The following is a 27,851-nucleotide window of genomic DNA, read 5'->3' as shown; positions in this document are numbered from 1 at the left end:
TTCTTTCTTTGAGGAACTAATCTATAAATGAAACCACAGAAATGGGGACAGAGGAAAAGGAAACAGGATGTGACTCGATTACCTGCATAGTGACCACAGATGTCCACTGCCAGACACTGACGTCAGGCAGATCATGCCCTCCATTTAGTGCACAGAAAGAGAAGAAGGTTGGGATTTTTGAAACTGCTCTGAATTGGATTTGCTTAACAGATGTCATTAGTAAAAGCAATCAAAGAAAGTTTTGAACCCTCTTCCAAGGTGATGCCACTTATCATGTATCTTCCCCACATTCTTCTAGGGAAGCTGTTTTTTATGTTGTCCCATCCTCCTTTTTACAAGGGAGCAAAAATTCTTTGCTAAGTATTACTCTTTCAGTTTTGTTCCCTCCCGTCTTCTGAGATTTAATAAAGTGAACATTCAGCAAAAAGGTTTTGTATTTTTTGAACACAATTTTTAATCCAGTTGAGGCCCTTCTGTGATCATGAAAAAACAAAAACTGTTGTGAGCTACAGTTTATACTGTTAAGAGGTTGATATGGGTCAGTTCTCCAAGGTTATTCTTAGTTCAATTGCTATGTAAACTGTTGATGTCACTGACTGGAGGCTGCTCTCCAGGACATTATATATATGATAATTATATGACAGAAAATGCAACATATAGTTGGAACTGACCTTTAAGTTCACTAGCTTAAAAAAGAAAAAAAATGCCTGCAAGAAATTTGCTGGTTTTCCCATTACTAAGATGTAATACATGCCTTCACATTTAAACTTGGTCTACAGCATATACAAGAGTCTTAACTCACATGGACAGTAGTGCCTATCCATCTTCAAGCTAGGGTACATTTGAAGTCTCGACAATCACTGCCTCCAGAAAGCATTTTTGAGACAAAACAGGCAAAGTCTTTTGCATAACTAGACAATCATCCAATACTAGGATCTTTACTCACATAAACACTTCGTGTTTTTCTGCAAAGGAATCTGAGAGAGATTTTTCTAAGAAATAACAAATAATCAAAAATTAATTAAACAACAAACAAGGGAAAAGCACCACTTCCTCGCTCAGCACATTTTCCTTTATTTTCATAAGCATTCAGATTTACAGCTGCTGAACTTGCCACAAGAGCAGGTTTTTTCTGGTTTATTTCCTCTTCCAGTAGAGCAGGCACAGCTGCAAAACGCAAGCCCATTTCTAGGCTCTCCTATACATCACCAGCTTACCACATTCCAACCAGTCATAGTTGAGCAACACCCCATCAGGGTGCTGGGATTACCACAGTGTCACAGACAGTTTAAGTGAGACTCAGGGAGCTGTACAATTTTAACTATGTTTTATATGTATAATTAAATGATGCATGACATGGAAATAACCCAGCTGTTCTGAAACTGAACAAACTAACTGCTCTGATGCAACACGTAAGCATCTCATCAGTTATAAAATGGAACAAGTTTAAAGCAAAAGCTATATAGAGAACAGAATGCTTGTCATCATAAAATAGCATGTTCAAATGATCAATTTTTTGACCATTAAGGAAATGTACTCATCCAGTCAAGTTTTCAGAAGAATTCCTGGCATCAAAATGTTCCCTGTTTGCTTTTTCACTTTAAGAATAGATCACTCTTAGGGGGAAGAAAATCCTGTATGCGAAACACTGCATAAAACTAAACAATCCTTAAACGTGGCTAATTTCCATGTGGAGCTGATGATTTAGCGCTGTCATCCTTCAGCAGAGAAGAAAGAACTGCCTGTCTTTAGTTTACTTACATAAGATGAAAAAAGTGAGGAGTGTGAATTTGATCTTGCTTCAAATTACTTCAGTGGCAAAACTCTTGCCATGACTTCAGTGGGAGTGAGACTGCATCTTAATTCATTCAATGTGGAGAAAAACAGATCAGCTGAGAATAATGCTCTTGTTTATTAGATTTAAATTACAACCATAGTTGTTTTTAACAGTGCTAAGAAAATGCTGTTTTAAAAGCCAAAGGTTGCCTTCAGTCGTGCTTTTTCCGATGTACTGTGTCACGATGCAGGATCCTGGTCCTCTGACCAAGTCACTGCTGTTCACAGCAAGAATGGCTTGCTCTGGGGCATTGCCACATTCCCTCACAGGAATGATATATGTTTGTGGATGTCACTGGTGACAATGTCCAAATCTGGGCTGGGACATCCCCCCCAGCCAAGAAACCAGAGTGCACACTTGTGTAATATAAATGCATTCACTGAGAACGCAGACTACATTTCCTAAGATGTCAGTGAAAAACAGCAAGGTAAACCAAATCAGTAGGGCTAAACTTGCAATTAGGAATCTGCAGGGAAATTTTAGGATAGCCACAAATGGAAAAATGTGGGGTTTTTTTCTTTGCCTTAGAAGGCAATCAACCTTCTGGTCTGGCTATTCTCTGTTTTTCCCTGTAAAGTAGAACCTAGAAATACATACACAAAATATGTATGCAAGTATCTCTCAATGAATTAAAAAAGATTATTACTCAAAAGACAGACAGAAACAAGATTGTCTACACTGTATGAATTAAATATATATGAATTAGGGCACAGACCCTTCCATTCTTTAGTAACAAAACTGATGCTGTCCTGAAAATGACATTAATGAATGAGACTGGTATATGAAAACCTTCTGCATCTGCTCTAGAAGTTGGAATGAGGATGTTAAATGAGGCAGCAGACAACGAGGATGTGCTGCTTAGGGAAGCTGAATGTCAGTTTTGTGCTTGAGGAGTTCTGCAGTTTGGATGAAGGTCACAGGTTACCACCAGCCGCATGAAAATGAGTGATAAATACACATTGTTGCTCTTAGACTGAAAACAGTGCTAGACAAAGAGTATTAAAATGTGGAATATTGATCAAAAATCATCTCCTGTTTTCTAAAGATGGTAATCTTCTATTACAAGACAGTTTGTTACCTTCTCCTAATATTAAAGCTAGAACATAATAATAAAAGCACCTCAATCTTCTAAAAGTATCTAAGATACATAGATTAAGTGAGGCCTATACAGTGAGAGCACCCTAAAAACATAACAAGAGCAGTGACAATTTCTGGGATAGCAACGACATGAAGCAGTATCTAAAAGCTAAGTCTAAGTGAAGAAGAGAATTTTCATCTAATGGATCAGGGAAAATGTGGCAATAAAGGATGAGATATGTGATTAAAGATCACAGTGTATTATATTAACGCAGATGGAGAACATATGACTTTGATTCTGTATTACAACATATTTTAATTGAATTGTAAGTAGTTTCAGTTTTATACATGCATGATTTTTTTAGAACACATTTTAGACTGAGGCAAACAATAAAGGAAATCCATCACATAACATTATGTTGACACCTACATCACTCAGTGGAATATCTTAACCTTTCCAGCAAAGATTCCCACTCCTCAGGATGAAAATCCAGAGATGAAAACCTATAACTGCCATTCAGAGAAGGTCTAAAATTTTAATTGCTGTCTGAATGCAAAGGAGCTGTGGCATGCTGTGGTTTATTGAAGCACTCCTGCAGTTATACACACATCTTTAACTACCCCACCCTCTTCCTCTATCCACCACTGACTGATGCAGCTAGAAGATTCAGTAACTGCAGAGCAAAGTCCTGCTTACTTCCAGCTCTCCTGCCCCAGCAAATGCTCAGCTATTCTGGGAAGATGGAGCTATGCCATAAACACACTGCACCTGAAAGGAGATAAAACCTTCCCTTCAAAGACACATGTGTGACCATGTTTTTGGAACTGCCTCCTGTGGCCAGTTTTCATCTGCTTTCCATAAAGAAGGAAAAGAAGCCTGTATTCTCCTCCTCATGATAGTTCAAGTCTTATTTCCAAAAAACAGAGATGCCAGAACTTGTCAGTGACATGACTAACAATTTTATGAGAACTGGCAAGACAGTTCATTTTTCCTACATCTTACTTTCAGAAACCTTGGAATTGTTTTGTCTGAAAGATAAGGGGGAGGAAGGTAGACTTAATTCTGACAACTATATTAAATATTCAATACCTCTGGCATCTTGTTATCAACAGCAAAAATATGGTTTAATTATGATAAGCCATACTGGAATAGTTTACCATATGTAAGTGTGAAAAAACAGCAGTAAATTTTTTATCGTTCCATGTGGAAAAATACACACCTTCCACCCCCCCAAAAAAAGTAAGACAAGGCACAATAAATTCTGGTAATTTTCTTTCTTCTGGCTTTTTAGTTCCATCACAGCTCTTCAAATTAAGATTTATGTGCTATTTTGCATCTGTCTCTGTTGTTGATTTCCCCCCCCTACAGGGATATAGGTGGATAAGTTTGGACAGGAAACGGTATCTCCCAAGCCAAACTGAAAGGTTTATAAAGTTGCTAATAAAAGTTTGGGTCAGGGCCTAAATATCAATCATCTGCTCATTGTCTTTTAAAACGAGCTCAGGCATTTTCCCAACCACTCCCAGCAGGTCTCTGCCACTATTTTAAACTAAGATTTCAGCCATTTCTTTTTTCCCTTTGTTGACCCCAACAATTTTTCTTTCTCCTTCTCTTTACCTGCCAAATACATCCATCAGGATTTTGCCAAAGGCTATCTGCTTTTGAAGTTGAGAGGAATTCACTAATCGTGAGTGTCAAATCCACAATAAATGCCATCACCATATGGTATATGCTGCTTTTGGAAATTATCTCAAAAGGCCTAGCTGTGAGAAGGCTGGCTGTATGTTAGGAGGGTTTTACTGCTAACTTTCATAACTCATGTCAGGTCTTTCAGTTTCTGTATTCATTGGCTTCAGTAAGTGCAACTGTTTCCTGAATTTATAAAAACGTTGTCGAGATCCCTTGATCTTGCTTCCTCTGTCTTTCTCACACAAACACATCCAAACACATCTATACACAGAGGAGCAGCATGCACAGTGGCATGCAAATCAAGCAAAAGAGAAGCTTATAAATAAATAGCATGTCATTCTGCTTATTCAATAAATTCCTCTGGGTGTTAAACTCACGATAAACATATCATAAGCCCCGATGAAGGCTTTACAGCCTGTCCCATCACACCATCCTGAGTGTAATTCTGAAATGCATAGGAAGACATTAACTTTGAAAAACAGAGCAGAAATAGCTCCCATAAGGGCAGGGTGCTGACACAGCTGAAACATAACTAACTGGAGTGCATTTGTTTTAGCTAAAGAAGACAGTATCAGTGACATATCTCTGTGCTTCTGGAGGTCTACTGTACATTCAAAGCAACAAGAGATCTACCTTCTACAAAAAATTGTCCATTAAATTATGTCTGTGTTTAAACCCCCCAGACAGCACCACTTTCAACAGGTACTAAACACAAGACTAAGAAATTCCACAGAAAAACACTCTTTTGTGATCCAAAGAAGCAAAGAGAAAGAAAACCCCATCTAAAGATTTTAACACAGCAGCTAAGTGATAGAAAAATAATTACTACAAAAATAAAAGTCAGTCCCCTTGAAACACTTGAGGCAGCTCTCTCAACTTTCTATGATGCTCTAGGAAGGTGTTAATGTCCTCCATGTCTCACATCATCCCCACCAGCCACATGAGAATGTCTCCAATGGGCCTCAGAGTGTTTCAAGTACCACTACCCTGTAATTTATGTATAGTCTATTAACATTCTCCTGGAGCAAACAGAAATGATAGTTTAAAAAGACAGTTATATTTCAGAAATGTGTACCCCTACATAAAAAAACCAAAACAAAAACCAAAAAAAACCAAAAAAAAAAAACCCCAAAAACCCCAACCCAACAGAATTTAATACTGTCCCTAAGCAGAATTCATCCTTCCTTAAGGCTTCTACTACATATTTCTGGGATGGTGTTTTGCTTTCCTGGTTAATAATACAAATGAACTGTTGGCAACATCACATCAAAACAAAAATGGCAGAATCAGAAAAACTGCTGAAAAGTTTACCTTTATAGGAAAGCTTCAGTCTTGGGATATTTTGTTTTGACATTCCAGTGACTGGAAGAAACAGCATCACTAAGGACAGCAGGCTGCAGGCATGTGGCACTTGCAAAGCTCTCATTCTGCTCTCCTCTTCTGTATCTTCTTTTGCACTATGGTGAAATACCTCCCCACTTTTCAAACAATCCAAGTTTTATCTGGAAGAAAAAAAGAAAACATCTGTAGATCGGCATTACTGCATAAATAATAATTCTGTAAGCAAGCCAGACCCATCTTTAAAGAGCAGCTCATTTAATTTCTCTTCTACAAAAGTATTTTTTGGCCTAGTACAAGTAAAAAGGTTTTGTTTCTTTAATACTAAATTTACACATTCTGACATTGGAAAAATATGTAAACTTTTCAAACACCAATGAAAAGTTTAAGTTTAAGCACAAATTAAATTAATGCAGTATCCATAAAAAGAACATTTGTCATTCAAAAGTGACCATGGAACTTGTTAGTTCATACTGCTCCATTGGATATCTTAATGTTTTATAACTCTTTTTATCTCAGTACAACAGCTATTGTATGTTTATGCTATGACTAGAATGAACTGCAATGTCTCAGATGCCATGGGGGTACAAGTTGTTAACAGAGTACATACCCATCAAAAACTTTCATAAATAAACTAAGAAAATTAGATAGAGCAAGCAGTTGTGTTTAGTTTTAATAGAGAAAAAAGTCAGTGCGGGTGATGGATTTAAAAGTGCTTTCAGTATGATATTTCCAGCAGAATAACTGCCTCAATTCATCCACCAAGATGTCCTATAAACTTTTATGAGTGTTTCAGGCTGAGGTCAATAGGGTGATATGGGATTTTGTTAGCACAGTGTGCAACTAAGCCAGCTTTGCAACACTTTTCACTTTAAAGAGTCATTCATATTCCATAAATCTTGAAGTGTTTTACAAATGAAACCAATTATCACTGTCCTTATTTTCCCTATGCAAAAATTGAACTATATAGCTGCAGTGAACCTATTTCCTCAAGGTCACACAGCTACCACAGTAGTTGAAAAGAAAACAGCAACAGCAATCCTGGTGTCCTTTGTACCTAGCTATCAAGGATCCCTTTTGCCCAATAACTCCATTTTTGCACATGAAATTATTTGAAATAGCATATTGAGCTCTGAAGGCAAAACTTGATGGTTAATAAATCACAGAGATCAGAGTATGAAAATATTTGAGACCAGATCCTTCCCCCTGCAAGTGCATGATGCCAGAGGTCAAGGGAGATGGCTGGTGAAATGACAAATGTCAGTGTTTGAGTAATGCTGTAAAACCTAGGAGTAAGGAAATGTTATGGTTAGTCGAGAGATTAATGGCTCATGACTTGCCATGAAAATTCTTTTCTGAAAGGTACTGGAACTGCGTGATTAAAAGAGCAATCCCCATGCCCACATCAGCCAGCACTTGCACAGACATCAAAGTAGAGGTTCCTTGCAAGCCCAGGAGAGATGCAGCACAGCTTGTGGCCCCTGAGCCTCTCCACTGCTCTGGTGCTTGAGCTCCTGCAGTGCTGGGTCAGAGCACCTCTGTGAGCTACAGCAGCACCCAGAACCAATCCAGCACCTCCTGATATGCACGCAGTTCATCCTTCATGGCAGGAAAGGATGGAAACAGAACCCCTTCAGTTCCCTCCAACAGAGGAAATGTCTCTCAGATGAAACTTTGGCTTTCTGAGCCTCCAGACCTTCTCTCAATAGCAAAAGACAAGGAAGTGTGCAAGAAGAGTACGATGGGGAAATAGAGAGGGAAACAATTTGTAAAATGCCCAAAGCATAGTCCTTACTGCAGGACATTGAGATTCTTTTTCTCAGTCCCCTCTTCAACATTCACATTCAGTATCTGAATGCACTACTCTTGGCTGAGTGTGAGTACATGCTCATGAGACAGCATGGAAAGAAAACAAACATGAAATGCCTCCTGTTTCATCCTTCCCTTCCCTTCCCTTCCCTTTATTAGGTATCAGATTCTAAGAGAAGACCCTTACTTCTTCTGTGCCAAGACATCTATTTGAGGGTGGACCATGAAGGGCTGCTGTGGATTAGGCTATCCCAGGGTTATATAGCCTTTAAGAAATTTATTTATTGGGGAAGAAAAGGAAAAGGAAAAGAAGGGGATGGGAGGAGGGGAAGACTATATAAAGATGAGACACCAGCCCTGTTCATCTTCCGCAGGATCATAGTGACAAACCGTATTTCAAAAAGAAGCAATTAAGAAGGAGCCAGTCTCACTGCAAGTATGTTGAAAAGTCATGGCCTGAAGGTCTGGGCCTCAGCCAGCAGGGAACTCACCAAAAGATTTGGGGCTCATTTTCTTGAGGCAAAATACTGTTAAGACTAAATTTAGCAAAAAAACCAGTTGCATCAATGCACTGTCATTTGCTAAATTGACTGAGAATCAGCAACAAACTTGGGCTTTTGGCCATAGCTCACAACCTCATTTTTTCATGTAGGCTCTTTTTCCTAATGGGAACCTTTCTTTTTCTCCAGTTGTTTTTTTTTTTTCTCTTTCCCCTTTTATTTGAATAATGTCTGTGAAAAACCATTTGCTTTCACAAGGCGGTTAGTTTACACTGGAGGCAGCTGCTCTGTGAGCTCAAGCCAACCCTGTCCTGTCTTTAGATTCATTGTAATCTGGCCAGATTGTCACATATATTTTTAGTTTATGATGATCCTCTAATACAATTCCAGCTTCCACACAGAGTCCCTCCAACAATCTAGCTCAGGTTAATGAACTTCAGGCCAACTAACTAGCCATTAATCTTCCAGAAATGTCCTTCCTCTCTGTAACACATGCAATGTCAATCAGTGTCCTGTGCTGAAAAGACCCACAGTCACACTGCTCAGAAACAAACAGACCCATGAGCAGAAATAAAATATAAAAGCTCAAAGCAAATTTGACTCCCCCAGTCTTTCCTCCCCTCAAAAGTAAGAAGAATTTGGCCAGAGAAGGAAAAATTACTGGTCTGTTTAGTTCTTCAATACTTCAGCTAAGGACCAACACGTTCTAAAACTTCCTCACCATGACCAGATCCAAAATAAATGAGGAAAAAGTGTCTGAAAAGAAAAATGCTGAGGCTAAAGCTGCTTTCCCACCTTGGCTTCAACTAGGAAATAGCACTGCACTGTGTTAATTATCACTTGCAAGACTGACTGGGGAAGGAAGCAATGCATACACCTTGCTGAAAAAGGGGCATTTCCAGTGGAATAAAGGAGCTTTTATTTGCCCCATGTAGGGGTGGGAGGTGCAAGGCTGAGCAGGGGCTGAGCAGCCTGGCTCCATCCTGCTAGGACCTCCCTGCGGGGCCCATAAATCCGGAATGGGCTGTAGGTTAAACTGCCAAAAGACAGAAAGTTGAACTGCTGGTGCCCTGCCATCGTGACAGAGAGAGGTGGCTGGACAGGACTGGCACATGCGTGATGTCACGTCCCTGAAACGAGGTGTCACCTCCCTGCAATTGGTCAGATTTAGTGGAGCCTATAAAACAGATTGCTCCGAAGCTACTGTCTGAAACAAGAAAACCTGGAGCCAATTTACTAAACATAATTTATTCCAGGCCCTTTGTGGCAATAAACAGAGCTCTTCAGCTTTCTCAAACACACAGACAGTAAGGAGCTCTGTGCTTATGGGAGCTTTTTCAGATCGTTCAGCTCAAACCTATCTAAATGCAAAATCTTGCATTCACAAATGCTGTGTAGTTTCTGACTTCTCCTGGCGTCATGAAGTCCAGAGCTGAAAGGACTGTGACCCATCTGCAAACACACACTTTTTAAAAAGTATTCATGTAACTCTCAGTTAATTCTGTAAAACAAAATCTTAACGGAAATGGAGGATCATTTGAAACCTGTTTCCAGCACTAGTTTCCCAAGGTCATTTTAAAATTTAGAATTTTACATTCCAATAGAGTTGTGGCTCTGTTTTAGTGAATCTAATAGCAATGTTGCAATTGTGACAACTGAAAATCTATAGCAACCTAGTCACTATCAGCTTCTAAATTCATTATAAACCTAATCAATAAGTTGCCTAGGCCATATAGCCTCAATATATAGTCTCAATTTACTATCACTGATGTCAGAATTTTTCTTTCTTCTCCTCATCTATCCTTGTTTGAGATCTTAGGGTTTTATTTTATTTTGGTCTATGGAGTCAGAAGAGAGCAAAAGATGTCCCTTCCAGACATCAACAAAATAGCATTATTGGCCTGTCGGACAAACATATTTCTTTAAAAGATTTAAAACTAATCAGCTACAAGAAGAAACAAAAATTACCCCACCTACTATTCAAATGTATTGAAAGGCACATTATCTCTTTATCATCTCTTTATTAAAAGTACACATACTTTATATATATGCACACAAATTTAAAGCACATTAACTACAGATACACAAATATACACATATATGTATCCAATGAATTATGTAGATGTCTCACCTCAATATCATACATATTCCAAAAGAAAAATTACTATGGTTGTCTACTGTGTGGTTCAAAATTATACTATAATCCTGAGCTGAATATTGAATTGTCTTGTTTAATAAGAGGGAAAACTACAAGCATACATGACTCAGATTAATAACTTATAAAATCAAATACACTAAAAATAAAATTACATCTTTAGACTTAACATTCTTAACTTAGTTCTGCAATAACAAGGATGACATTCATCCAGAGCACAATGAAACTATGTTCTTGTACCCCTCACATAGACAGTCTGTTGATATATTATTTGGCAGAAGATGCTTTTCTCTTTATTGTGAAATCTCAGTTAAAGCTAACTCCATCCAAGAACTGGTAAACAGTATTATTCATCACTATTATCCTACTTACTAAGTAGGTTTTGTTCTGTTTATAGTTCAGAAAATGTTCTCTTTCAGGATTCAGAAAAATACTGCTTTATACCTAAATCCCAGATTGGTATTACCTCACTTCCCAACACGAGGAAAAATTAATGAATGAAAAGACAATGGTACCATTAAAAAAATTTATGTGATCCTATAGAAGGTGATTTTTTTTTCATTTTGTTTTGCTTAAATCACTGGGTTTAGTGTAGCTGGTTTAGACGAGGTTTTGCCATAGAGCAGTCTTTGCTATTGTTAAATACCCAGATGATTAGCAGACTTGTAAGAAGCATAATCCTCTTTCTAATGAGTTTTACAAAACTTTAAAGGCATTACCTTTACTGAGTTCCTCACAGGATTTATGAACTATCCATTCAACACCAGTAACTTGGAAGACAAGAAAAGTAACTGTTCCTATTTCCACTTGAGAAGAACCAAATAGAGCAAAGAAAAATGAAGGGCTGGAGAGACAAGGAGAATGCAACTGAGTGAACAAACAGTCAGCAAAAAATCTGTTTTTATTGCAGAGAACCATCTGATAATAAATAAAACTCTCCAAAAGAAAGAGAAAATACATTTGAGGATTATATTGGTTTCTTTTTCATTGAGATGAACTCAAGCTAAAGTAAAAATGGTGGCTAAGGAAGTGAAACGTGAGAGAAGAAGAGGGAAGGAATTCCCTTATTTTGTTTGCTTTTTTATACTTTTCAGCATCTTTCTGAAGTGAATCTATTGAAAGAAGCATTTCTAACAGGCATGTAGTCTATTTGGAGATAAACACTGGTAGAAATTTGATAATCTTTACAGAATGGTCTGTGCCACATTGTTCTGAAGAGCTTATCTGACCCTGAAATTTACCATCAGGCACCTAAAATTACACACATGGGAAATGAGCACTTCATCTTCAAAAGACACCAAGATATTTTTCAGGTCAATGTCAGCAAGGTCAGGATTACACCCAAAGATTTCACAGAGACACAGAAGTAATCTTTTCAGAAAGTGGCAGATAGACAGCCATGCACACAGATATGTTATGTATCATTACAAACAGTGATTCTGACAAATTTTGTCTGTGGTATTTTACCTTTTGGACATACAGCACATAAATCCAAAACTAATGATAAAACAAATACTATCCTCTAACCCTGATTATTTGTATATTGTGTCTCCTTACAAAAAAAAGAAAAACTGATAGTTTTTTACATTCTATGGACTGTTTCTCAAACACAGTACCTATTGTTCAAGAAAAAGGATGGGATGGAAAGCAACTTGACATCTGATAATGATAGTGCCAAGAGGAGGTAGGCACATAAATAAAATGCCCCACCAGTCAGATGTGCAACTGGGATCTTTGCACAGAAATATCAACATGCCTTTCACTCTAAAGTTAGATGCATATGCACCTCTTATGGATTCTTTTTCCTCTTGTTTTGTCTTATTTTCTTTTGTGGAAGGAACTATGACTTCAGGTATTACGTCCATAATAACAGCGTTCTGTAAGCTCTTTATTTAGAAGGACATGAGAATACCCTACATGTCTGATCATCAAAAAAAAAAAAAAGAAAAACCCAAACCCAAACACAAGCCAAAGAAAAAAGCAGTGTAAGGCACGATTTAGCAACACATAAGTATCAAAAGGAGCCCTAAGCCAAACCTCAGTGTTACAGTATTTTAAGTACGGCATGTTTCCCCAGCAGACCAAAAAAACCACTAAAGCTATGAAAAGGGATTCAAAGATGAGTTTTGTAACTTTGGTATCCAAGAAAAGAAAAAGGCAGTAGCATGAAAATTCCTAGAGACATTAATGAAAAGGTAGACTGGATGGAAACCGCTTTCTGCCAAGTACTGTGACGTCTGAAGAGTTTCAAAGAGGGACAGAGAATTTTCCTCTGAAATGTCTGTCACCACCTGCAGCACTTGGGGTGGTTTGGCTCAGCTCTGAGTGAAGGAGACAGGGAGAGAACACTTGCAGGAAGCTTTGCCTGTGGAACAGCCTTGGCCTGCTCTTGAGAAAATACTGAAAAGCCAGAAAAATGTCATGATGGCCATCAGAGAAAATAAATGCTCATTTTGAGGAGACCTGCCTGAACATTTAAACCCTAGCAGATTGCATTTGTCCTGCTGCAGCCTGAATTAACCCCAGGCAGCACTGTCAAGCCAGCTAAACCACTGACCCTGCAACCACCATTCTTCTGCTGGAAGAAACATAAACCTACAATGGCCAACACAAAGGAAGGATTACAGTCTCTTTTTCACCTCCAGGAATTCTTGCCAGTGTTTTGCTATGGAAAAACTGTTCTCTGTATTTCCTTTCATGGGAGAACTTCCAATATATGCAAGAGTGGAACACAACTCCTCTAGCAGGGACCAGAAGTCTGAACTCGCTGATATTTTGGGGGTCATCAGTAACTAGTGGCAATGGGTATTTTAAAGATGAGTTACTTGAACTTGCCCTGCCATGCCTCTTGTTCGTTTGGGAAAAACTCATCTTGATGGGAAGGTAGCGCAGTATTCTGGTGAAATCTGTGATATATCAAATGTACACTTACTGTTCTGCACAATACAGCAGCAAGGTGAATAACAGTGCATACTCTGAAAGGATACAGCCAGCGAGCTGTCTGCATGGAGACATCTACAGATGCAAGAAGGAGGGGCTCTTCTGTCCTTGATCCAAGCAACCCAGACCTCAGCCAGCTCCTAGTGCTGTATGGCTCCATTTATTGCACACTATGCAACAACACATTACACATTTCAGCCACACATGCATCTGAGGCACCACCAGCCAGCTAGCTTTGTGTGCAGGCTGAACCTGTAGACTATCCACACAGTCACAATCCAACAGACCCACTAAATCAAAAACCCAGCCAAAAACAAAACAAACCCTCTCCAAAACAGAAAGAGATAAAGGAACAAACATTTACAGAAATATTTATAATGGTAATTTCATTTCACAGCCAATGCTTTATTGTGATAAAATTTGCAGTTAGATTATTTGATATCAGCATTAATGTATTGCCAAATAGTTTGTAATTTTGTTTAAATGCTTGCAGGCACTCACAGATTCCCCAGCTGTATCTAAAATCTATGAGATTCGCAGAGAAAAACAGAATGCTACAAAAGTTAAGTGCAGGCAACTGCATGTTGTAGTTGGTATCTTAATATAATTAAACATTTTTTTGATTATTTGTATTTTACTAATCCTGATAGGATGTTTTCTTAACTGACAGTATTAGTTTATTGTCAGCTGTGTAAAAGTCAAGTCATAGTTTTCAAAGGAATTCAGGCTAATACAGTTTAGCGATGGTTAAAAAATGTGTGCTTCATGGCAGCTGGGCTTTGATCAAACACTTTTGCTGTATATCCAATGGCATATTTTCCTAAAATTCCTTTCATCAATGTATGGCCTCATTATTTGATGCACTGTCAGTGAACTCTGTTTAGCACAGTCTGCAGGGTTTAATATATAAACTGCACTATGGGGACGGACATGCCGGAAGGATTTTAATTTACACTTCCAACAAACTGATTTAATAATTCATTACTATACGCTTGAACTCTGTTGGAGGAGGGGTTATTTTAATCCATTGTCCAACTAATTTTGGATCAACATTTTGTGCAGCCAAAATGTAAAATGATACACACACAAATCTGTACACTGCAGTGCAATGATCTCTGTTGGCCCATTAACCCAGTTATTTTATTGTTAGGCTGAACATATTTGCTTTCTTCCTAGTTTTTTTAAACATTTGATTTCATTTACATTTGGAGGATGTGTGACAGGGAATCAGCAGAGCCTCTATAACAAATCCCACTTGTGAGCTTACACAAGTCACTAACTCAATGTGGACCTATTCCTCTTGAAAGGTTTCCCTCAGGTACTCATCATCACAGCATCCAAGCAGTTTAAAAGCTTTAATGCCTCCATTCTCTATCCTCTATCCCTGTCACGATGAGTTAATTGGATTTTTTTAATGCTACCATAGGAGATGACATCCCTTAGAGAAGGTCACACTAGCAGTCAGGACCAGTACCCACATCCCTTAGTCACACAGCCAACCTTCTCCACAGGGACAACAGACTTGTGATTCCTGCAGTGAGATCTATCATGTATCACTTCCTCCAGTGTTTTATTCTTTATTTAAGTGCTTGTGCAAACTGCAGAAAATTACAAGCAATCACAGTTTCATTTTCTATAACGAACTCCACAGAGCTGCGTAAGGAATAACACGCTGCCAGTGTGAGTTCTGACAGCAGGTTATCAAAGCTTTAACAGTCCTGTGTCCTCTGATCATCAATTTTACCATTTGCAAGGGTTGCAACATGCTGCTATCAGACCCTCAAAGAACTTTTTGTTTGTGTCACAGCAGAAATCAATTTGTATTTGGTGCAATAGTTGTTTTGCTGGTCTATTTTTAAGCTGCTTTGTGAAGGGTGCTATCATGACAGTTCCTGGAATCTGAAACAGCCACACTGAAAAAGAAAGCAAGAATTCAGGCATCACCTCCTCCATTCAACACAGAAATGCTTCCACTTTAGTTTAAAACCACAATAACTTTCTTTTGTCTCGTGAGGACAAAGTGAGGACACAGAATGCACAGATGAATCAGTATTTCAGTGAAAAAAAGATTTTTTTGATGGTTAACCAGTTAGTTTCCATAACCAGAAGAGCAATATAAAAAAGGTAGTATGTAAAACACCATTTTTGATTTCCTTTTCCCCAGTAGTCATTTGTCCCCTAAGATGATGAGGCAATCTCAGTCTTGAGAGAGTTCAGAGGTTTCATTCGCTACAAGGATTGTCAGCACTAGAACAGGAGCTCAGAGAGGTTGAGGATTCTCCATCTTTGCAGACATTTGAAACTTGACTGGACATAGCTCTGAGCAATCTGATCCAAAGCTGAAGTTATCCATTCATTGAACTACAAATGAAACCATATGACCTCATGTCTTTCTCAACCTTAATTTTTCTACTACTTCCTTTAACAGCTAATGGGCAAATGAATAACCAAATGGAATCACATAGTGAAGGTCTCGTTCAACATCCAACACTCTTCCACTTAAACTTCTATGTCTGACAGCCATCAAATGAGTTTTTCTACTCTCTGGTGATCTTATCTTTCCAAGGACTCTTCTGATAAGGGCAAAGCCTACCTGATCTGCTCACGAATCAACTACTTCACTACTGAAGTCTGACTGAAATCATGATCAGTTTTCTTTTATAAAACTGTCCAAAAGCTGCAGCAATTCAAGCATTGATTCACAAGCAGATCATAAACCCCTGTTTCAAAAATAGCAATGTGTTCATAGGACAAGTGAATAGAATAGGTGCAGGCACTGCATTAGCTGTGTAACTTAATTCAACATCTCACAGCTGCCAGGTACAGTTCACCCACACGGTCCTGGTTTGCCCATCCCATGAAAACTAAACACAGAACTGAGTGTCAAAATTATTGACACTGTATGTGACCCTGCATTCATGAGTCAAGAGGGGGATTTCTTCCAGGATTCTTCCACTGGAGTTAGAAGAAGCTGGGTGAGAAATGCCACTAGATGAACTGCTGACACCCAAACCAAGCCAGTGACTTCTGCTCACTCAGAAGACAATGTCATCTGCGTGCTCCAGGCTGACCTCTCGTTTCTTTCCAAATCAGCAACTCCTTCCTACCAGTCTGTTACCTCCCAGTGGCACAAAGAAGTGGAAGCCATTGTAGTTACCACATAAAATATTTCTCAGGGTTGTGGGGGAAAAAAATACTAGAAAGGATTTGGGCTCCACGCTGCCTTAGCTAGGAAGAAAATATGGTGAAGATTAAGTTGTGTTTCCATAGCCACAGCTGAGCAGGTGGCAAAGACCCACCACAGGTGCTTGCTCCAGAGAGGATTCCACTCCCTGGTGAAACAGCCACTCCTCAAAGAAACCAGGGCTTGAAGATATCCAGGGCTCTTCCTGTCAGATGAGCCTTGTGTAAGTTTATGAAGCCTTGGGATCACTATGATTAACTATCTTCCTTAAGCCATTCCCCACCAGGCTTTAGTGCTTTTAAACCACTGACCCCTTGAATTAAAGAGAGAGATTTCTCTTTTCACAGCTGTGACTCAACACAGGAAGGAATTCAGAGACATCTGAAAACAAAGCCAGGCAGAATTTAAAACAAAATCCTTCAATGACAGATTTAGCAAGTGATGGGCACAGCTGGAGCTTAAAAATATAACTAAGTAAATGAGCATGCATTATACAACAACCTTACATAGACAGATCCTATGAAGGGCAATTTCTTCACAAGGAACTGGAAAAACCAAACTGCTATGAATAAATAATCAGAAAATCTAGACCTTGGCTGCTCAAAGGAATCTGAGTCCTTGGGACCTTTAGCAAACTAAATGGTAACCATCCCTAAAACAAGATTTGTGACAGCCAATTAAGCAACTTAAGCCTTGATTTTTAGTTGTCTAAGTCACAATGCAAAATCAAAATTCCTGTGCCTAGAGAAGAATAAAACACTACTAAGACATACTATTCAAAACTTATATACTACCTTTCATATATTCAGCTTAAAATATACAGTAACTAGTACATACATCATTGAGTCATTGCAAAGGAAATGTATCCCTACTATTTCAGCTGGGGAATCTGATGCTAAATGTACCCAGTAGATATTCTAGGAGGAATTGAAGTGAAAAAAAAGAGTGGAATCAGATATTAACAGCTAATTGTCAGTGTCACTATCTTAAACATGACATGCTTGTTTCTACCCAGTCAAATGGGCCACATGACAGAGCATATCAGATTTAAGATGCAAGCAAAGTTTGCAGATGAACTTTGTAAAATGCAACAGATACCCTGAAGATAATCAAGCATGAGGAATAAATCTGTTGCCCATCTTCACACAGTACTGCAAAAGCAAAACAACAATGACTACTGAAAACTCTGCTTCCCTTGTCTGCTCAGCTGGGCTATGTGACTTGCATTAATGGCACAGGGAATAATGTACTTGCACTCAGAGCCTGGACTGACTGATGTCAAATGAAGTTCAACCATTCATATTAATGGGGATCAGCATTTGTCTGAGGGAATGGAAGCCTCTTAGACCTCAGGGTCATGAATTGACAAGCTATCGAACATTTTCTCAGTAGTGCTGACCATCCTCCATCCCCACTGAGCTCAGCTGTCTAGACCCTTAGTCCCACTCCAGCTGCTTTGTGCTCCTCCTGAGGCACAGAAAGAGCTCATTACTGATTCTTTCTGTGTAATGTGCAGTGCAGGGTGAGGTCTCACAACTCCCTTTCTAGGAAACGCAGAATAGTCACATTTCCCTGCACCCCAAGAAAAACATAGAAACACACATGCAAACTGTGAGTTTTCTTATTCTGGAGATCTGTAATTGACTAAGTCATGTGGTGACAGAAGTGCTGTTAATGCCAAAAAAAAAAAAAAGAAAAAAGAAAAAAAAAAGGCCACTGAAAATATCACCTCAAAAGAATAAAGATGACTAATAACTTATACCAAGAAAATGATTGTTAAATTGCTATTGCCCCACACTGCTAATAAATTGGGAGGACATAAAAAGCAGCAAAGCAGTTTTTCTTTCCGATGGACTGTCTGGAAAAATACCTTCTCACAGCACTTATTCTTGAATGATTTCAGAGTATCTATAAGCTTGTGGGTTGTAGTCATGCTAATGATCAGCAAGCAGTTACTTCAGATGGCTGATACAAGTCTGTAGCTGATATCATCTGTCAAAACATTAAAATAGGCAAAGAAAAACACTGCAGCAGAGTTTTGGTCTTCTTAATATCACATACAGCAATTTTGGGAGTAGGGACAGTTATAATTTTCACCATCATCATTAATCCTTATAATCTTAGGAACAGCAATGACAATGATAACTGTAACTTTTTTCCCAAACTTTTTTGGCAACAAAAATTCTGCCGGATGCAAATTTAAATTTTATGGATGATAAGAAAGTTGGCTCTTTCCAGTGACATTTACAAGTTATAACCAAGCTCTGGTAGTCAGGACATGCAAAGTGAGTCAATTCAAAAAGCCCACTCAAGCCTCAGTATCTCTGTTCCTTTAGAGGCACCTCAGCAACATTCTTGTTTTTCAGAAGTGCTTGTGTAAACATTAAAAAACACAAAACAATAAAAAGATAAGAATCCAGCATGCAAGGCCAACCCTAACAAAGGACGAGACCAATGAAAAAAACAAGATTAAAATAAATGCCTTATGTGCATAATAAATGTCAGTATCATGAGTCACTAGATTGACTAATGAACTATAATTTTACCATGCCCCTTTTAATTGTTCCACATAAGGATCCCCCTTTCTGAAAAAGAAGACTGTCTTTAGCAGTCATAGCACTACAGCTGGCTGGTTTTTTATCAATAGTATATATGTGAACTGTAGTGAAAGTAATGGAACCGAAGCTCTGCTACAGGTTTAGAAAGAATCATGTGGGATGTAGGAGATATGCAGCTAGATCAGAAAATGCCTTCTATATGCACTTGGAGAATTACCAGTAGAAATCATCACAAAAACAATGTAGACCTATTCCTCACAGTACTGTCAGAGGAAATATAAAAGCTAGAAAGGCAAGATTACAAACCTGCAATCAGTAACTGAAAAAGCAATCACATTTGATCTTTCAGTATTAAAGCTGTCTCTTCATTTTCTTTCCTTAGCAATATGGATCACAAAACACATTACTGATTATCTACATTTAAGCAGCTCTGGGTTTTCTCCACCTTCAACATTCATTTCCCATTCCAGAAAAATCCTCTCACACAACAACTTGTTACTTAAGTCAGAATAAAAAAATGTTTGTAATGGCAAGACTGAAGGCTCATCCAGTCTAGAAGTCTCTTTTCAACACTAAGAAGAATAATTATAGAACATTTACATATGATATTTCCCCACCCTTAGTGCCCCCCCTTGTCTCCCTCTATTTTCAGCTCAGGAGATTTCCTGAGCCTACTGTGGCCTGTCTATTTTGCCACCTCCAAGCAGATATCACTTTCAAGTACTTGTCCAGCATCCCTTTGAGCCCTTGTAAAATTCTTGCATCTGCAACACCATCTGGCAAACAATTTTATATGTCTGCTACCCAACGTGTGAAGAACCACTTCCAATACCAACAGTGCAATGTGATAACGTATTAATTTCCCCTCATACACCACCACCCTCATAATATTAGCCAGAAAGTAAATCCCACTGAGCAATAAAAAAAAAAAAAATTCTGATTTAGTTGTGATGATCATTCAACTGTTTCAACATTAGAGCCATTACACATGCTACCTCATTATTTTATTTGTATAATAGTCTCCCAGAGCGAGTGGGAAATTAAGTGTAAATTGGTCAAGAGAAAGTTAAGAAGGTGATAGTAGTCATCAGCTCTAATGAGTGTTTGCTGCCAAAGAAAAAGATCTTGCTATGGTCACTGCACAACATGAGATATAACATTTCACAACTAAATCTTTGGTGAGAATCCAGGACCAGCTTTGCACATTCAACAAAGTAAGTTTTTGCCAAGGTTAGAAACTATATGGGTGGGGCAAAACCAGAGCTGAGACCAGAAAGAGAAACCCTCCAGGTTTCACAGCCATCAGTGGCTCAACACCAGCAGCCAGAAGGGCTCCCACACATGAAGTGGAGAATACCTAGGCAGCTAGGATCAAAAAGGCATCCCAGCACCCACCTCTCTCCCTGAGAAGACCCTTTGCCTCTCTTACACTGCAGTAAAATTCACTTTTAGTTTACTGAAATGGTTGGGCTTTCTCATATCCACAACATTTACTCTAATAAAGGCAGCATGGGAGTAAAGAGTTTTACTTTTGCACCAGTTGATAATGTACCTTTAAAAATCTCCTCTCAAAACTACTGAATAATTTAAGAAATGTGTTTTTCAAGATTTATGCTACAAACTGACTATAAGGAAATAGAGATATAAGAGCTATTAATCTTCATGTTTCAAGGTGTGAGTGATGTAAGAAACACCATCTTGCAATACAGAACAGTAAAATTGTGAAGATTTATGCCTTCCGTTGAAACATCTGGTCTTACCCACTCTTGGTGCCAGAATGGCAGACTGGATGAGCTGCTTGTTTATTCCAGCCAGGCGTTTCCTTGACTCCTGGACTTTATGTTAAGACATGATGAACATCTTACTCCCACTGGAGAATTTTTACTCTCATGAAGTCAATAGGTCAGAACTTGAAATTTACAGCTCATGAAAGAGATTCCTCCTTGGAGTTTCTTAGATTCTAGTGCATCAGTGGACAAATACTTTAAAAAACTGTACATTATGTACTCCATACTTAGGTTTCATACAGACATAGGTATTAATTTAATGGCCTGTCAAAACACAACTTCTTTAACAACAGAGTGAATCATGAGGGATTGGAAATATCCAAAAGGGTTACATCTCACAGAAATACAACAGTGAGCCCTACCAAAAAACTTCCTTTCAATTACAGCGAAGACAAAGTTTTCAATTCATTATTATGAACTGTAATTATTCCAGAGGATCAAATTAGTTATATTTACTTAATTAGAATTCAGAATAATTTCATTCATTTTATTATATCTATCAAAAGTCAAATTTCAAGTTAAGTTAGTATCTGCAGTGGATCATGATAATGTAAAGGCATTTCTGCCACTGCCTAATGAGTTTCAGAATTGTTTCAAAAAGTAAACACATGCAAAAGTTTCATGACTTTATCAAAAATTAACATTGAAACAATGGTGGAAAGCATTACTTTCTGAAAAATAAGAGTCTTCATTAGGTTTTAAAACAAGAGAAGTTACACCACTTTTTTCAATTATAGCTACTTTTAAGATTTTCCAGAGGTAGCTACAGTTTGGCTTTGACCCTACTATTGCAAAGTGCCAAAAATACCAAATTATAGTAGGGAAAATGTTGTGTGTGCACACATGTATGTGTTTGTCTACAGTCTGCATGAGCAATTGAAAAACATCCAACATATACACACAGCAAATCGCATAATTAAAATTACTCTTATGCAGAAGAAATTTGTCTTTAAAGCAGAAAATAATGGAGGGACAGCAGAGATTTCTCAGTACTAAAACATAATACTTCATTTAATGAGTAATCCCTGGAGCATATGGATGTTTACCTCACTCTGGGCAAGCTCAAGTGAATAGACAGACAATTACAGTGCTTCAGCTGATGTGTGATAACTTGTTAAGCTGCTGCAATGCACGGACATTCTTTCATGGCCTTATAGACTGCATTGCTGTATTTTCTTCCATGCCAGTATGACTTCTTTCTTCCAAAGATTAAATGGCTATAATATATCTGCATATTCAAAGTTTGAATGCCTTAATCTGAATCCACAAAGCTCTGGAAACTTAAAAACTGGAACCTCTGTCTGCAGCCTCTCTGAATTTGCCAGGTACTGTGTCTGATCCACTCTGCCTTCAGAAAAACAAAATATTAGTAAATTAAAAAAAAAAAGACAGACAAGGTTTTGCAATAGGAAAATGACAATACAATTTGGTTGTATTGCTTCTTACATGAATAATGGCTGGACAGCAGACTTATTTACATGACCCATTGAATATGGTTCAAAAAAAATTTTAATATGTAGATATAGGCTGCAGATTAATAGTAAATGCTGGCAAATGGCTTCAGAGAGACTCCAAGTTTTGCTTTGGGAGAATGGCAAAAGGGGAAAATATATTGCTCAAGCCTCTCTTCCCACCACTTTTACACTGCTGCCTCTTGTCAGACTGTAGGGTGCAAAATTCTGGAACTGATATTTGGCAAAAGCGCAGCTTAAATTATGGGGGGAAAAAAAAAGAAAAAAAGAATATCCAATGGAACTGCTTTAGTCAATCACACAGAGCTACTGAACACCTCCTTTGGTGTGGTGAGTCTTCACTTCTCCATGGGATTAGTGAAAGCTGAAGGCAGTACTTCAAACTATTAATTTTTTAGGCTTTTAGACATTATATACAAATCTTATTTTCCTATTCCCTATTACTGGATAAGGAAAGATAAAACACAGAGATTGTAAACTTTACTGTTCAGTAACATGTGTACTCTAAAATCTCAGAAATGCCTACTTTTCTGTATTTCTTTCAATGTATTTGATCCAAAATTCTGGCAGTCAATGTAAAAGGAATTTTAAAGTGGATTTAATGTTCTTCTATTCCTAACAATCTAAAGATATAAAAGATGCATAATTCACAGAAAAGTAACCCATGCACACAGAGGTACAGATATACACAGTATATAGAGGTGTTTGTTCCACAAGAAACCCTTGTGATTCACAGCACCTGAGTGTGAATTTCTAGGTTACTGTGATCTGATTTCTTAAATACTAAAAACAGAATTCATTTTAAAAGTTTTGTTTGTTCTGGAGGTTTTGGAGTTTTGTTTGTTTTGGGGGTTTTGGAGGTTTGTTTGTTTTTTTGGTTGGAGTTTTTTGGTTTGGTTTTTTTTTTACCTTTTTGAGGGGGGTTAGTTTTTTGGATTTTTGGGTTTTTTTTTTAAGGGAGCCAAAAGCAGCAATCAATGGTCATCTATATTTTGGTTGGCATAGTTCTGTATTTCACAGAAGAGACCCTTGATATTACACCATGGCTGAAATATCAAAATTCCTTCAAATATTTATCTCTGTTAATGATAACTACAGCTGCATTCAAAATCTGCTGCTCTTGATACCACTTATGTTCCCATAGGAATATAAATCTCCAGATTAAAAAAAAATGGTATTCGTCTCAGGGCTCTGGAGAAACACACAGCTTTATTCTTTTGATGCTGCATAATAGTATTATTGGGTTAACATGATGAAATAGACTTTCTTTTTTCTTTTTTTTTTTCCTGAAGTTTATCTAGTCTCACATTATTAATCTGAAAACAGGCCAAAAGAAAAAACAGGAAGAGAGATACAACAAATTCAGAGCTCAAATATAGTCATTTGGGCCACTGATCATCTTCAATAGAAGCAATTTAGTCCGAGACATGGGAATATTGGAAAAGGAACATTATGAAGAGAGACTACTGAAAGCTGTTTCCTATCTGTTTGAGATCAAAGAGGATCAGAGGAAATATGAAATTCTCTTCTAACTGAGGTAATAATGTACCTAGTGATCTTGAAGTGAATTATTTCAAAATCTGTACTTCTAGTTTTCATTTTTAAAGGTGTGCATTTTAATCTTATGAGTAATCTGACACTGATAATCACAAAATTGTAATATATAATTAAATTTAAAAACAAGATCTATTCTGTCCTTGAATCAAAATTATTCCTTTCATCACAGTAAAGCCATATTGTTTTTAAAACCCAGTGACTATATTTATTTAATTTAATTCATAAACCCCTGGTTATCACTGTAATTTTACTCATACATAACTAATCTAATGTGCACTGCTAGAGCTGTTTGAAGTGTATTTCCAAAACCAGAAAAAAACTAAGACTCAGAGACACATCACCACCTCTCGCAGTAATGTCACTCATGTCATGCATAAAGCATAAGCTTAGAAAAACATCATCACCCAGCAACAAACAGCATTTGCCGAACCAAACACATGTGTCTGGAGCTGTGCTGCTGAGCTAATTGGAGGCAGATTCTTGTGCTGTGCCACAGGACACTGCAGCAGAGAAATCCCTCGAGCTGGTCACGGAGAGTTCAGCACGCTCTGCAAGGGCAATTGCCAAACTCTGGGGCAGGAGGCTTGGAGAAAAGTCCCAGAAATCAGGCTGGGAAGCAATGCTGTCATCTATCACAGACACCTCCAGCAGGGTGAGGGAGGCAGCAAGGACAGGGACTGGGTGAAGATGCCTGGGAAGCTGCAATGAGCCATGGCAAGGCTGAGCCCTGCTCTGGGGATGGCTGGGGCTGAGGAATGGGACCATGAAGGGCGGGTGACACCAAGGAAGGATGGTGGCTCCTGAGCAAACACCAGCACCTGTTCCTGCAAGGGATGCCCCAAACCAGCACTGCATCTCTGTTCGTCTGCGTCCAGCTGGGCTGGTGCAAAACTAAGCCAGGGATACCACAAAGATTGGGATGGGAAGGATTATGGCCTCCTGTTAGTCTTCCTCAAAACTGCAGGAACACTTAGACTACACTGAAATTATTCATTATCTAAACAGCCAAAGTTGAATAGGAATAGTCATATTCCAATTCCTGCAGCTGACATACTGCCTTATCCAAGGAGACTATCAAAGTCAATCACAGGAGACCCAAAACCTCTGTGCTCATGTTAAGGCTCCTAATTCAAAAGTGCTGTTGAATTTAGAAAGCTGGATAGTTCATTACGACTCCTTGGCATATCCAGTGATAGAGGGAAAAAAACCAAACCAAAAAGCAAAAAAACCAACAACAGAAAAATCAACTGTAGTCTCCAAGAGCCTGTTCTAGAGGCAAGTAATGAACTGACGGGTACATTCACTGGGATCTGGCCCAGCCTGATCTCCAAGTTGGAGGACAGAAAGTTTCGAAACTCTGCAACAACTGTTCTCTTCTTTCCTGTGTGTCAGACTAACCCCGACCCGGAGTGTATCTTCTAGTTCAGCATTGTCCAACATATGGTTCCAGGCAGGATGTCGTCTGTAAAATGCTTATGCACTAATTCCACTAATTGGAGAATTCAAAATAAAAGCAGAGCTTTCCAGGGGGAACCAAAAGGCAGTGCTGCCTGTCTGACAGAGATGTGCCATCAGCCACAGCCAAGGTTGGGGACTCACTCCTGTGTGACTGAGGCACTGAGCTAAAGTGTCTCCACAAAAACTGTGTGATCCCATCAGCCAAGCTGTAGGTCTTGATTTACCCACCTGACAGCCCTGTTCAGCCCTGCTCAGCTGCACTTTGCAGAGCATCCCTGCAAAAAGCACCTGCAAAATGAGGGGGAGGGAGGAACATTTTGTGCTTTGCAAAATAGGTTTAATAGAGTTGGAAGTGGCTGAGGTGATTACCCTGTGTGAACTGACTAAGGAACAATGCTCAAACAAAAGACAGTCTGACACAACTGTCACAACAAAGCCAGTTCTGAAAGACATCTGACAAGGAAACTTCTATTTTAAAAATCCTCAGGATATTAACTGAGTATTTGTGTTTTGTATTAAGAAGACTAAACATCATGAAAACAGCTCAATTTAGCACAAACAATAGGCCAATAAATACAATACTGGTGCTTTAAAATAATTAAATAGTCATTTGTTTTTTCATTTATGTTGCTTCCAAATACTGGCAGAATTCCTTGAAATAAACAAACAGTAGGTTTTTTTGTTTTGTTTTGGTTTCTAATTTTTGAAGATTACATGTTGGCAATGATTTAAGCAGATCTGGACATTTGTTCCATTCATGTGAGGTAAAAAAAAATGAAGACATATTTATCACATTGCATTTTCACTCTTAGAAAGCCAAAACTATGGCCCTCCAGGGAACAAGAAGTTTAATTATAAACTATCACTGTACAAGATAGATTCTCGGACATATCTCTGGGAACACATTCAATACACTAAGCCAATATAATCTGAAATGCCATTTTTCTTTTCTTTTCTTTTCTTTTGGGTTTTCTTGTTTTTTTGTTGTTTTCTTTTTTTTTCTGTAAATGCAAGACCATGGTTCTTTTCCTCGTGTAAAAGGAGGAAGTCAGCAAAACAGTGATCAATTACAAACCTGGGAAGTCTGTTGCAAAATAATGTTCATAATACAGTTAGTGATTCTTCAGGATCACAAGAATAGAAAAACACAAGCAGTGTCACTAATCAGCAATTTGTTCTTAAAACAGTGCCTAACTTTGTGCTGTGTAATACTGAGAAAATCTGAGATACAAAATAAGAGTCACAATGCAAAACCACATTGCAGTTTCCATTTTCTATAGAGCTTTTTATAGTTTTTGTATCAATTGTGAAAGCAGAAGTGTCTTAATGAAAAAGATAATTACCCTCACATTTCTTTTTCCCTTTTCATCCTCCTCATCAAGTAAAATTAGGAAATTTATTCCAGAATCTCCAGCACATGATGATTGTTGGTTCGTTTCTTTCAACAGAAAATTAGCCTAGTAGAAATTTTGTTAATAAATGAAATTTAAATTTAAAAAGAAAATGAGAGTAGTTGTAACATTGTAAAACTCAGTGAGACCATTTAATAAGGCTGCATTTTAGATTTCCGTTGTGCAACAGAGAAGAAAATGAGTTATGTCAATAACACCGTCACCAAGGTCAAGCCCCATAGGAATCCCTATGAATTCCTTCCAAAATCCCATGTAGATCTGTAAGCTATGATCTTACCCACCACATCGGTGAAGTGTGGAGCTTATTTTAAACAACTGCACACTGACAGCCTCACTGTGTTTTCACAAAGATGAACGGGATCTCCAGCAAGGCACAGAGCTGTGTCATCACACGAGATGTATCCATCAGGTAAACTGATTCTCCTCAGCAAATGAGTTGCAGAAGTAAACATGAAAGCTTTGTACTGAATCTAATTTAGATAAATAAATTCTGAAGACCCACACATGACATTAAAAATGAAGACTAATTTATCTTTTCTAGGAAGACAGATGTCTACTTAGATCATATGCATAAAATGATATGAATACTATTATCCATAGTAATAATATTTCCCATGTTCAGTATCTTTGAAGTTTTTCAAGCCTCTTGAGATCATGAAATTTCTAAACATGATAAAATGAAAATGCAAATGTTTTGCCTCAATAATGATGTTCAATACTTTAGAAAAGCTTACAGTTGCAAATGGCAGTTATCTAATTACTCCTTCTCATGTTCCTTCTTCTTCCTTTTCCCAGCAATTATCGCAATTATCCTCCTTGTGAATATCTACACGTTTTTAATGAAAGTAGAAGTGATTTATAATAAAGATTTATAAAAGTCTCTGGAGGCTGTATCAGAGTAATGCAGAGAGGAATCACTAAGGCATGTATTGGTGTGTGTCCACAGATTTCACTGAAGTTGCACTAATTAGGTAGAAAAGCATCATGACCATCATGACCCTATAATATTAGTGACACTTGTGGTCACTACTACACAAATACTCAATTTCTTGTCTTAGCTCCAGTTGCAAATTCCCT

The 27,851-nt window shown here is 38.1% G+C and overlaps 1 protein-coding gene across 3 annotated transcripts in view; it reads right to left on the bottom strand.

Annotated features, from left to right (window-relative positions):
• Positions 1 to 27,851, bottom strand: part of SEMA3D (semaphorin 3D) — a 135,580-nt gene that overhangs the window by 87,578 nt on the left and 20,151 nt on the right. For all 3 annotated transcript variants that reach the window (XM_085083312.1, XM_085083319.1, XM_085083305.1), the window contains exon 2: positions 5,916 to 6,106. In XM_085083312.1, the coding sequence (XP_084939438.1) occupies positions 5,916 to 6,030 (115 nt within the window). In that variant the 5' untranslated portion in view covers positions 6,031 to 6,106. The remainder of the gene's footprint in view (positions 1 to 5,915; positions 6,107 to 27,851) is intronic.

The sequence above is a fragment of the Lichenostomus cassidix genome, chromosome 1Aa (genome assembly GCF_008360975.1).
Source record: "Lichenostomus cassidix isolate B80296 chromosome 1Aa, HeHo_3.0, whole genome shotgun sequence".
NCBI classification, from domain to species: domain Eukaryota; kingdom Metazoa; phylum Chordata; class Aves; order Passeriformes; family Meliphagidae; genus Lichenostomus; species Lichenostomus cassidix.
This window is presented reverse-complemented; position numbering and strand designations above follow the sequence as displayed.